The sequence below is a fragment of the Astyanax mexicanus genome, chromosome 1 (assembly GCF_023375975.1).
Source record: "Astyanax mexicanus isolate ESR-SI-001 chromosome 1, AstMex3_surface, whole genome shotgun sequence".
Taxonomy (NCBI): Eukaryota; Metazoa; Chordata; class Actinopteri; order Characiformes; family Acestrorhamphidae; genus Astyanax; species Astyanax mexicanus.
This window is the reverse complement of record NC_064408.1, coordinates 79,565,889-79,579,163: the sequence shown is the minus strand read 5'-3', so window position 1 is coordinate 79,579,163 and position 13,275 is coordinate 79,565,889. Positions and strand designations below refer to the sequence as shown.

The following is a 13,275-nucleotide window of genomic DNA, read 5'->3' as shown; positions in this document are numbered from 1 at the left end:
CATTAGCAATGTACAGAGTGTATTTGTTTAAAGTTAGGACTAGTTTAAAGTTATCTTCATTGAAAAGTACAGTGCTTTTCCTTCAAAAATAAGGACGTTTCAATGTGACCCCAAACTTTTGAACGGTAGTGTATTTATTGACTTAAAGTGGGTGTTTCACAGAATACACTAAAATAGACAGGGTGGGAGGCATACCAGGGCCACTGTTTTGTATCAATCAAAACAAACCATTCATGTAGCAATATTACGCAGGTAACTGCCGGAAACATCGTATTATAGATGTTTTATAATAAAACTGTTCTGTCAAAATAAGGAAGGCTTGAGTTCTAGATAAATGTAAGGCCTTCGCTTTCCATTATATTATCAGATGCTCCTAATCCACAAACTGATGTATAGCAGCCAAATATTTTATACACTTACATTCTCTTTGACCTGAAGTGACATGGTTTTGAAGTTATCACCCCCACTGTCTTGAGGTTCCTCTGTCTTCACTTTCTGTTTGGTCTCCTCTACCTCTTCAAGGTGTTCTTTCTTCTGTATTATTTAAAATAAATGACAAATAAGCGTGTTTAGGTGGCAAACCATAACATCACATAACAGGACACTGATAATGAAATGTAATCATGGCATAGCAGTATTTTAACTGATTATGATACGCTACATAAGGGGGCAGCTTGGGAACCCATATACCTGTATACATTGTGAGGTGCTATCTTGTGAGGGAAGTTGAACGCTGGACTGCATGCTCTTGGCAATCTGAAATGAATGATCAAAGTTTAAGTGAGGCCTAATAGATTATTTTTGACTGCAGTTTTTTTGACATATTAAAAAACAAACCCCCATGTTCACTATACCTCAGAAGGCCGCTCTTCTGGATCTGGAGGGCCATATGTGAGTATCCCATTGCGAGTAACCTTCACCTGTTTCTTATAGGTGTAGTAAAACTCTACACACTGCGCCACTGTTTTGCTCCGCACCTACACAGACATAAATACCAAAACACAAATGCAAAGAATAACACATCATTTATGTGACATAAAAGCTACACGTTGGGGAAAAAATAAAAAGGAACAGGAAATCAGACACACAGGCCTGCTTCTAAAATCTTTATTGTGTTTTATATAAAAAGGAAATGAAATTCTCGGTACCAATTTCTGCACCAAGAAGAAGTCCTTCCTGTAGGCAGTGATCCCCTTGTTGAAGTAGCGTTTTTCATCAACAGTCCAGCAGTCTGACCCTAATGGAATTATAGCATGCATTACTTTTTCCTTTCACATGATAAAAAATACATGTTGATTCCTCCTAAATGCATTCAGAAACCATGTTAACTAATCGTTAACAAGATGTTATTGTTATATGAGTTGTAGTGTTATATAAATTTAGAATAGTCATAAATGCAATGGATGGTTCTCCTCAGTCTCAAGAGCTGAATCAAAACACTGCAGTGTCACTGAACTCTAGACTTTTTGCCACTCTAGGTGTAGAATGAATCCCAGGAGCGATCGCAAGTATGAGCCTCTGATCATTACATGACTTTACTGTCTTACACTGTTTCCTTCTACAAATCTTTCACTATAATGATAAGTATTACAGTAGGCATTTAATGTTCTTTTTGCTGGCAAGTACAGTACTGTACAAATATCTTGGGCAGTCACTACTTATCAATGCAGGATATAACTTCTAGATAATTTAGAATAAAAACAAATAAACACTTAGTCAGTAGTGTGAATGTGTTGTTGGTCAGTACTGGTGTATTGGTTAGTTAGAAGAACACATGTTTGGTTGGTTGCTGAGTCTTTGTAAATTCCAGACACTGTATTGATTTGTTTAGTTTCAACACTAAACAAATCAATACAGTGATTTGTTTGATATGTTTAGTTCAAATATTCAATGTTAAGAAGGGCTGGCTGTGATGAATGGAAATTGTTAACACTGATATTCTGAAGTTTGGAAATGGTTAAACTATATCACACATCACCACACAAATCATTATTCTAATAATAATGCTTTTAATAAATAAACTGCCTGGTACATTTGCACTGATAGAGAAGCATAGCTGTCTTTACCCTGAAATATTTATGGACATAAATATTTGAATGAATATCTCTAAAAATAATAATATTTTACTGTCACTTTTATTCAGTTTAAATGCTTTCATGCCGTAAAGAGAACATCCTAAATGTGTTATTTTAATTAACAAAAAAATAAAGAAAGTATCAATACAATATATTACAGTTTAATTGGTGGGCTGCTTTTACAAATAAAAAAGAATAAGGTTTCAGTTCTTTAAAATGTAAAACAAAGCCAGGTGCCTCACCTGCATAATGGTAGTTTGCGAGGTGGTGATTCCTGGTGAAAATTGGGTGCTTCATCAACAACATTTCCAGGGTTTTCTAGAATAATACACAAACTGTTCTTAATTCATGCAACTGTATACACTGTGCTGTTTTTGACTCTTTTTCTAAAGCTAAAATATCATGTCAGGCACCTGTTACAGTTATATAACTGCAACATCAATATCTATACACTGTAGGTACTGGAGAGTGTCATATATCGTCACCTAAACAAAACACAATACAGCTAGTCTTCTCAACTTACCATGATATCACCTCTGTTCTCGTGAAGACAGTGGTGCATGAGCTCCAAATTTGTTCCACCGCCATACAGCACACCAGAGCTGGCCATATTCATCAGATTATCCACTAGAGAAAAAAGAGAGTCAACAAGTGTGTAGGGGAGTGTGTTTTATGGAGAATGTGGGATATTTTCATTCAAACAAGAGGAATCTGTAAGCTCTTATGACCGGCGAGATTCACCTCTCTCCTTTTGGGAGGGTGTAGATTCAGCCTCTGGCAAGGGCAGCCACAACAGAGAAGCTTTGTGTTGATCTTGCTGCGCTAAAACCTGGTCCTTAAGCTCCGGTATCTCTGCCTGATAATTTGAGCCGATGTTTATGCGCCTAAGCGAGAGATAATAGGGTAAACATAAATGAAATGCTCAAAACATACAGACATGATGATTCTTAAAAAAAATAAGATACTGCAAAACATTCAACCTAAAAGTAGCTTTTGCTACATTTACTACAATCCTAATGTAGATTACACACCACCAATTATAACCTACTGGGAAAAAAAATTGACTGTATGGAAAATGCAGATATAGGATAAAAAGTGTTTCTTACATTTCCTTTTAATATTTTTAACCAGTATGAACCAAAAATATTTAATGCTTTGTCTGATCAACTTCCTTTCATTTGTTAATATACATCTCAAATAACTTGTGAATGCAACTCTGGTTACATTCTTGATGACCTTGGAGGGTTGGGAGATCATTAGTGTTCGGCTTAGACTTGTTGCTTTTCTCTTTATTCACTGAACTTTCTCTTTTTCTTGATAATATTATGCACTGAAAAGGGAGGAATATGCAAATAGCTTCCATTTCAATTTTTTATTCTTGCATTTGTTACAAACTAGAGGTCCTCTGCCCATCTTTGCTCCTTAAAAGTAAGCCTATTGTGCATGCCGCTTTTGTAACAAATCTTGTTTGCAATCAACTGCTGACCTTTTTTAAAATTACACAAATGTTTTTTTTCCTATCATTACTAGCCCTCAACTGTCCACGTGCGAGCTTTTTGTAATGTGTTGCAGGCCTGAAATGCAGAAGTGAATGCATATTAATTCGTTAAATGAAGTCTGAGCAGAGAAAATGTGAAATATCACAGGTTCATACTGGCTGCAGTGAAATAAACGCCACAGTAATTGTAAAAAACACTATTTGCCTGTTCCATACTGTCCCACCAAAAGTAGATGTCATGTTAAAGCCTGAATTATGTCCACACTTCTGTCCATTTGTATGTTAATATTAACTACATTAGTCTTTCTGTTCCAAAATATAAAAGAAGCAAATTTTAAGATCAAATATGTCTTGACTTTATTTATGAGATATCAGAGATATCAAACATTATAAAATGATGTGTAACTAACTGTTTGTACTCACGGTTCTAAACTGACTGGTGTTGCCTCACCAATCAAAGGAAGCACTGGAGGAGTGATGTCTGAACTGGCTGCAAAATTTTCAAAATAAAAAATGCTGTCAAACTACAATTTGCTAAAAAATGTACTGTTATGCATATAGTTTAGCATAGCCAGGTTTCACGTATTTCACAGTCAAGCAGCAATTACAAAAACGGGTTTTCACATGAATCATAACATGAATGAATACATTTTAAAGCAGTCGTTCCTTTAGCAGCCTTGGGGCTCACAAGATAGACCACATTTTTTCTCCACTCCAGCTTCCAACACACTTGACAACAGGTATCATTAAGAGGGCATGCTAAGAGCAAGACTACAGCACAAACGTGAAATACAATCCGTTATAAAGAAAGTATTGTTAAATAAATGAACAGTAAATTCTTTTCTTACTGGAACGTAGGAGGCTCTTGGACGCAGTCTTGGGTGTAGGTGGCAGAGGCAGGCCCTGGTTGCCAGCAGCTATTGAGGAGAGAAAGGTTGAAAAGTAGAGGCCGGACCCCTCCCGCACAGGTGACAGAATAGGTGGAGGAGTATAGGGGGGCAGGGTCAGCGGGTTATCCAGTGTGCGGATTGGGGAGCGAAGATGACTCTGGTAGGATGTGATGCTGGAGTAAACAGACGGAGCGATGAAGGAGGGTTTGGGTGGGGGTATGACCAAGGGCTCAGGCCGGGGGCGGCGCTTAATCTTGTCTGAAGATTTCCCATCTTCCCTGTCTTCATCCTTTTATTTAGAAATAAGCCAGGAAAGAGGTTTACAAAACCCGACTACTTATCTGTCATAGAATGAATTTCCTGTTGCATATCATCATTGCCATGAAACTACTTGTTTCATGGTTTGTTGCATAATCAAAAAATTATTGTTGCTCTTTGAATTGTGTTTAAATATCATGGTAAATGAACCATCAGAAATGCTCCAAAAATACCTAAAAACATCTTGTTACACTGATTAGAAACTAAAACAATTCTATCATAGTTAATATTTTGGAGATTTTTGGAGTACTCAAGCCTGAATCAAAACTTTACCCTACAAGAGCTTTAATGTTTAGATCAATCGTTCAGATTCACATATATTGATATTTTATTTAATATATCATATTTTTTTACTGTTGCTTATTATTATTGTCACCTTATTCCATCTCTTGTACCTATTCCAGATTAGAGGTGGAACAAAATATCAATATTGCAATGTATTGTACTGTTTTCATTTGCAATACATTATCAGTGTGTGGCATCAATTACCAATATTTTAAATTAAAACTGAACTCTCTAAACTCCCTATAACTCGCCCCCCATTTTAACTTACTAAAGTTAATGCTTCATTACTCCACATGATGGCACTAACCTGCAGTGAAGAACATTGTCAAATTCTGCTAAACTGACACCAATAAATACATAATTCCTAGTATTCGCTTATTTATATCACTGCCATTGTTGGCAACATATTGTGATTTAATATCATGAGATGCCCTGCGATTCCCACCCCTATTCCAGACACTACCATTTAATATCTTATTATAGTAGTTGTACTGGTTTCACAGTAGAATTCTGGACACATCGAATGTTTTAAACTGAAGTTTCACAATTCTATTTACATTAATCATTTACGAACACACAAACAGCATTATGCATTGGCTTGGTTGGTACCTGGTTAAAACTCTCAGAAGCAGAGTTCCTTAATGAACGGCGACGAGCCACAATAACAGAGGGTTTCCGGTCGAATTGAAACTGCTGCTGGACGCTCTCTGAGAAGGCGCCTGCCTGCTCTGCCTGCGCCTGACTCCTCCGAACGGGCACAGAGACTGGAATCACCAGTGGGAGCATTCCAGCCTGCCTGCCAGAGCCTTCATCACGCTGAAGAGTCAGGACCAGAGCAAGACAAGGGGAGGGGAAAAAAAAAACAAAAAGAGAATGAGAGGAGGCAGAAAGGGATAAAAACATTAACTACAAAGTGAAGTTTAACACTGCAAATCACTTTAACATTTTATTAAACACAAATAAATATATTGCAACAAATAGATATGTCAATAGGTAGATATTGATATATACTGTCAATAATATATATTTTAAGTTCTTGATATGTTGATTTGAAAAATAAAATTAGAAGAAACTAGGAAATAGGTACACCCTTTGTGCAGTGATTTACTTTCAGCAGGTGAGATAATGCATTCAGGCAAAATAAAGTTTGTTGTAATGTAATTAAAATTAAAGTGTTCGTATTTATTATATAGCCCTTTAACAACAGAAATTTTCACAAAGCAGCTTTACAGAGCCTGAGCCTCATAATGTTTACACCTTCAGTGAAACCTATACTCCTCTAGTTATTAACCCTGGATAACACAACAAATAATAAAATGGCATTCTTAGTTATTATGTTAACTATACCATAGCTCATGTATTCAGCTGACAGCTATTAGAAGTGTTTTAACTTGGACTACATGAAATACTATACAGGGCAATTTATAAGAGAAGGATTGCTGGAAAATGAACTATAAAATGTTAAAGAGGATATCAGGGAAAAGGTAGAATACAAGCAAAATTGAGAATATGAAGAATTTCCTTCATTATCAAAGCTTGTTTGCTTGCAATATGGATAACAATATAAGCAGCAGCCTTCAAGTGATCTGAAGTATCATTTGAACTTGAAACATTTTCACCACAAAAGCCTGTCTGATTGGTTACCTGCACCAGTGAAAAAAAAGGATCCCGCCTCATGACAGCTACGCAATTATTTGATTTACAGGATGAAAGTAACTGACTTGTATTTATAACATGCTTCCTTTTCCCAGCTTCAATTGTTGCTACATTTCCAGGTGCTAAAGTTGTTCCATCTGAACATTTGGATGTCTTTCCCTTTTTATGGCCAAGTTACATTCTTCTGGGCTTATGTTTGGCACAGACTTTGTGAGCTGGCACTGGGGTTTCTGACTGAGAAACAGAAGGGCGTGTGTAACGAGCTTCTACATGGTGCTTGATAGCAAACACAGCAAGGGCGGGTGTGTCTCTAGCACTCCTGAATGTGTTTGGAGCATGTGTGGAATGTGTAGGTGTGCAGACATGCAACTGCTCTCTATCAGTCTGCAGAGCAAATGTACCAATCAGATTCACAGAAGGTAAAATACTCAATGAGATGAACTGCAGAATGCATTTTACATAAAAGATCAATAAGAGTGTAACTTGATATCTGAACAATTTATTTAAAAAGAAAGAGAGGGCATTTTCAAGTTTTTTTTGTTTCACCAGAGAGCTAAAAAAAAAAACCATAAAACATACTAGTACATTTTCAGTAATTAGCCTAGTATAAATAACATTACATACTCTTTCATTGGTCACAATGGCACCCTGTAATATATTTAAATAAAATGAAATCACCTAGGTTAAAAGAAACTAAATAAACAGATGAAAAGAAAAAATACTGAACAAAATCAAACCTATTCCAATTGCAACGCTAATATTATTTGTCTACATGCCTACAATAAGTTTCAATACAAATCTACAACCCTAAATCAGGAAAGGTTATGACAGATTGAAAATGTAAAGAAATTTAAAATGCAGTGTTTCTCACATTTACTTTGAGTTTTATTTAATTGCACACAATACGTAGACAACATATTTAATGTTTTGTCTGCTCAACCTTCCAGCAAACCAGTCTTAAGGTGCGAAACACTATGGGGCCGTCATTAAATTTTCCGTCATTAAATACTCCATGCTGAGGACAGGTCAGTGCATGCTTTTGTTTGTGGTTTTGCATGAAAAACTGTATTAATTTCCCTGTGTAAAGATGTGGTCTTGTAGGCAGCATATGTACATTTTTTTTTTGCATTAATGCTGCACCACTGAGATTTACTGACTCAACCCCATACCATAAACTGCTGAGACAAGGGCAGTTAGGACAAGTACTGATATTAAAAAATATATAATTTTGTGACCTTAGACAGGTGATATCAACAGGTGTTTCTAGTCATGATTTGGCACAAAAACTCCCAAAACTATCAATAAAAAGCTGAGTTCATGGGGAGCAAAGATGGGCAGCGGATCTGCAGTTTAACGATAAATGTGAAAAACAATTAGTAAAATGTTTAAAAATTATGTATTGACCTTTTTGGGAAGAAACGGACAATGTGTTTTTTTAGAATGTTTTAAAGGCCTGAAACGCAAGATTGGATGTGTATATTAACGAACAGACAGATATTGGATTTATACTCTGCAATTAGGTACAATGAATTGTTAGACATTTAATATGTTTTTTATTTTATTTTATTTTAATATTGCCTAATTTTTTTATTGGTGATTGTGGAAATGGCAGGGCACTCTCTTTCTGGCAGGGCACTTTACATATGCATAGTGATCTAACTCTAAACAAAACCTAAAAAGGTGCATTTCCTGAATTTAAGTGATTCCTGTTTTCAGCAGCTATATTGCTACTGTGTGGTCTCTAAAGTGAAACTGTTTCGCAAAGTCAATGCTATGGTAACCTAGGAGGTTTCTAATGTGTTCTAGGTGGCTGACATGATTAATGTTAACTGCATTTACATTTTTTGTGCAAGATAAATAGCTTTTTCAGATATCCATTTCTTGTTTAGGGCAACAATTATCCAAAGTAGTTATGTGACAGAAAGGGAAGTTTACTCTTACCTTTGCAGGTAAAAATTCCATCTCTGATGCCTTCTGTGCAAGCGTTTCGAGGTTAATCTCTTTGGAGGCTCTTCTCCTTCTTTGTGTGCTTTGGATGACTCCTCCAGAGGATCCTTGGCCACCCATACTTCCGTTATGGGCAGGCTCTTTGGGCGGCTGGCTGCTCACAGGAGAGAGTCCATCCTTGGACAGTCGTCTGGAGCGTCTGGGAAGGAACTCAGATTTGACTTGAATTTCTTGTGGTTCTTGAGGTGCCTTAGGAGGTTCAGGATCCCGGTTAACTGGTGACTGAGGACGGGCATTCTGAGTTTGAGCTTGTGCAGCTGCGGGCTGCCGCTGATGAGATGACACAGCAGATTCTACTTTTATTTGACTTTTCTCAGGCTGTTGCGGCCTCGCTGGTCGCTGTTCTTGCTGCTGCACCTGCGAAGTGAATGATTCTAGCTGTTGAAGGCTTTGCAGAGGCTGTTGCAGTTGCTGCTGCTTCTGCATCTGTTGCTGAAGTTTCTGTTGATGGTGGTACTGCTGTTGCATTTGGTGAATTCGCTGCTGCTGCTGTTGCTGCTGCATCTGCTGCAGCTGTTGCTGCTGTAGCTGTTTCATTTGCTGCATTTGCTGTATCTGGTGCTGATGCTGTAGGTGCTGCTGCTGCATATGCAAGAGCTGCTGCTGTGACTTTGGTTGCTCACTGTAGCTAAGATTCTGCGAAGCGCTGTTGCCATGGAAGGCCTGGAAGATGCTTGAGGCCTGAGGCTGTTTGGTGGGTCCAAACGCTATCTGAAAAGGCTGCAATGTAGAGTCAGTCACGGCATGCCGCATGGTGTGAGGCTGGTACTGTGGGTCTCCTGGTTTGTGGCCCTGCTGAAGTGCCTGGAATTGAGCATGTTGCATAGCTGCCATAGTGTGGTGATCCCATTCCATTCCTGGTGCCATAGCTTGCGATGGCTCAGAAAAAGGCACAGAAGAACCCACAGGCATTTTCTCCTGCTGCAAAGCATCCACATCATGATTGGTCTTATGCAGAGCTTGATGAGTCCGTGCGTCATCAAATGCACTTATTGGAGGGACAAAGTTTTGGCTATGTTTGGTTGGGTTTGGTACACCCTGAAACCATGTGGATGTCTGTGCCGGTTCCTGATGCACCCACTTGACTGGACCTGACTGCTGAAAGTGACCCCATACCTGATATGCTTTGTCAGGTTTGAAGACAGCCGTGGAGCCTTGGATATCATGGCTGGGACCCACCCTTGCTCCAGCACTGCTGTGAGTCTGCTCCAGGGGCTGTGTCCCGGTGTTGTAAAACACATCCCCTGAATGCTGTGCCACTTCCTCAATGCTTTCAATGTTCTGTTTGACAGCATTACTGACGTTCCCTCTCTGATGAGGAGAGAGGCTCATGTTAAAACTGTGAAACTACCAAGGGCTTGCAGAAGCGGTCATGAGTACATGCAAACCATCCAAGAGGAACCTGCTCTAAAAGCTTGACTGAGTCTTTCAAAAAGAGGTGACTTAGTGGGCAGATGTCATACGGAAGAGGAATGAGAACCTCCACACTTCCCCTCTTGTTCCTCTTCTCCAAACTGGTTGTGCTGTAAACAGCTAAGCAGTCTGTCATCCCTCAGGCAAGATTTTGTAAAATGATTGTACCTACCGAGAGAAATAAACAATGCAACACTGTGTTGAGCTCAATGTTACCTCATTAAATGATCAAAGAAATAATAATATTATAGAGAAAATAATAAAAACAAGAAGTTAAAGTGTTCTTTAAGCTCCACACTCAGGCGGAAGTATTAAAGCATTCAACATTTTTGTACTTAATTCTCAATGGCATGAATTAATTTTTGTTGGAGTAAAAAACAAAAGCGGTCTAACAGCAAAATGTTGCCCTGAGGCAATAAAAGAGTGAAAAAATTAAAACAAAACATATCTTTAAATAGCTAAATATATTTCTTCACATATTCAAGCACATACATGTTTTAATGGTATGAATATTTTTATGTTAACATTAAAATAGGTATCCTTATGTTGCCATTTGCTGGCATAACATCCCATGTGGCTTTGGGGGATGTATGTACTACTCAAGTACTGAAAGTAAAATTATCCGTATTGTGTTATGTATTTATTACAGAAAACAGTCAAATGTTTAAATATTATAATGCTGGCACGCAAAAAAATTAAATGCAGAATAGGAGGATGTGCAATCTTCTCATATGATTGTTTGATTTGCTTAATGATGAGCAGCTTCATCAAACCCGGTGACAGTTCAGAACATCTACCGCTCTCGCAGTGATAATGTGGGTTTGGAATGATTGATAGTATTGTTATAATTGTAACGAGTAACAATGTAGCACATAAAAAAATATCAGAGTAAAAGTATTAAACTCATATATGTATATTCATATATATGCATATTCCAATATAACAAAGCCAGGATTCATGGGGCTTGTGAAATAGTGGTTCAGGGAGCATGAGATCATCATATTCACACATAGATTGTTCACCACAGAGTCCAGACCTTAACCTCATTCAGAATCTTTGGGATGTGCTGGAGAAGACTTTGTGCAGCAGTTGGTCAGACTCTACCATCATTAATGCTGCAAGATCTTGGAGAAAAATTAATGCAACACTGGATTGAAATAAATCTTGTGACATTGCAGAAGCTTACTGAAACGATGCCACAGTGAATGTGTGCCGCAATCAAAGATAAAGAGTGTAACCTTTTTTTTGGTGGCCATTTTTTGGCCAGGCAGTGTATATTATATATAAAATATGTAGAAAAGTGAAAGTAGGAGAAAAAAAATACTCCAGCATTTTACTACTTTAGTACAGTAGTGAAGTGATTCTAATTCATCACTATACATCCTTGTTTCTATCACTTTGACAAGACCCCTATGCTCACAATTTAAAATGATGGAATAGGGCAGAAAATCATAAGCTTTAAGTAGCTTTAATTCAAAACAGAGATAAAGGGACAGGCAAAAAGTGAAAGGCAGAATGGGAGTATGTGTGATCTTCTTATATGATTGCTTGATTTGCTAAATGATCAGCAGCTTGATCAAACACGGTGACAGTGCGGAACATCTACCGTTCTGGCAGTGATAATGTAGGTTTGGAATGATTGGTAAAATTGTTATAATTGTAATGAGTAATGATGCAGCACATAAAAAATAGTAAATGTATTAAACTTAAATATGTAGGTGTATATAAAAACTGCCTGTAGCTACTTTTTTTGGCCAGGCAGTTTATATTACATATAAAATATGAAGTGATGTAAAAGTAGGATAATACTCCAGCATTTTACTACTTAAGAACAGTAGTGAAGTAATTCTAATTCATCACTATACATGTTTCTGTTACTCTGACAAGAAGCTAGGCTCACAGTCTAAAATGATGGGATAGGGCAGAAAAACATAAGCTTTAAGTAGCTTCAAGTCAAAACAGAGATAAATTTGTACTGATGGCCTCCAAAAGTCAGCTTGTTTCACTTTGTTCAAGTGTGAATTACCCCCAAAAAAGTTTATTGTGCATTAAATTTAGACTATAGTGAGGAAAGTTTAGGCGGACTGACTATCTTGCTTGGTGATTCCTGGGAGGAAACTTGCACTGAAAAACACAGCAGAGAGCAAACAGCAAACTAGGGGCGTGAACAGAGCGCTGCAAGACAACATGAATTACAGGAAGTGAGGAGGGAAGGGGGAGAGAGAGAATATGGGAGAGAGAGAGAGAGAGAGAGAGAGAGAGAGCAAGTTTTTTTTTGCACGCCATTAATGACCCCTCCCTTGCCAGACAAACTCCAGACTTTACTGTAAATCACAGCATTACTACAAACAGTTAGCAGAAACTTAGATAAGCACCGCTTATGCAGCTCGTCTTTGGAATCAGGGGAGATACAGCTAGCTACGAGACACTCAGGCCTGTAAACGTGTGTGAGTGTGAATGCGTGTGCTCGCCCTTCCTTGCAAGGAATGCGCACACACACACACACACACACATTCACACGGTTCAGCACGTATACATGCGTAATAAACACACGTAATGCAATGCAAACATATGCAGGAGACATGCACAGGCCGTGTTTCTGCTCGCTGCTGGAGGAGAAACAGGGTGAGTTGGTTTCACTTACTCCACTTGGTGCACTTTGGTCGCTGGCCTCTTCCTAGTGCTCGGAGGTTCGGGTGACAGGGGCCGAGTTCAGAGTTAGAGGAGTCGGTTCCAGCCCCGTGCAAAGTGGACTCCCCCCCACAGCCCGCATTCAACGACCCGTCCGGCCTCTTTAAGAAGTCCAGAGCGTACACCACCACCACCACGTCGACATGCTGAGCCCCGAGGCAGCGCTGCGTTAACTTTAACTCACTGTACTGCACACACACGGACACATTCCGCCGCGTCCGGCTGCTCACTGCCTCAACTCTCACACTCTTTACCCCCTCCTCCTCCTTCTCACTCCAGCAACTCCTAAACAGAACGCTGAACAGCTCAAACTAACCCACAGCAAACTTCAGGGGCAATATCTGCATGTCTTCCGTCAGACTTTCGCAGCTTTCCGAGCTCACAGAGCTGCTGCGCACAGCGCTCGACCTTCTTCTGCCAGTTATTTATCAACAAAACACCC

The 13,275-nt window shown here is 38.7% G+C and overlaps 1 protein-coding gene across 1 annotated transcript in view; it reads right to left on the bottom strand.

The window, feature by feature from the left end:
- The window catches only part of mideasa (mitotic deacetylase associated SANT domain protein a), a 17,361-nt gene extending 4,086 nt beyond the window's left edge, over window positions 1–13,275 (bottom strand). The window contains exons 1-12 of the mRNA XM_022662997.2: window positions 12,787–13,275; window positions 8,664–10,310; window positions 5,676–5,882; window positions 4,422–4,752; window positions 3,997–4,063; window positions 2,817–2,959; window positions 2,599–2,702; window positions 2,318–2,393; window positions 1,149–1,237; window positions 855–977; window positions 691–756; window positions 421–534 (exon numbers count right to left, since the gene is read on the bottom strand). Coding sequence (XP_022518718.2) covers window positions 421–534; window positions 691–756; window positions 855–977; window positions 1,149–1,237; window positions 2,318–2,393; window positions 2,599–2,702; window positions 2,817–2,959; window positions 3,997–4,063; window positions 4,422–4,752; window positions 5,676–5,882; window positions 8,664–10,061 — 2,718 coding nt within the window. The 5' untranslated portion in view covers window positions 10,062–10,310; window positions 12,787–13,275. The remainder of the gene's footprint in view (window positions 1–420; window positions 535–690; window positions 757–854; window positions 978–1,148; window positions 1,238–2,317; window positions 2,394–2,598; window positions 2,703–2,816; window positions 2,960–3,996; window positions 4,064–4,421; window positions 4,753–5,675; window positions 5,883–8,663; window positions 10,311–12,786) is intronic.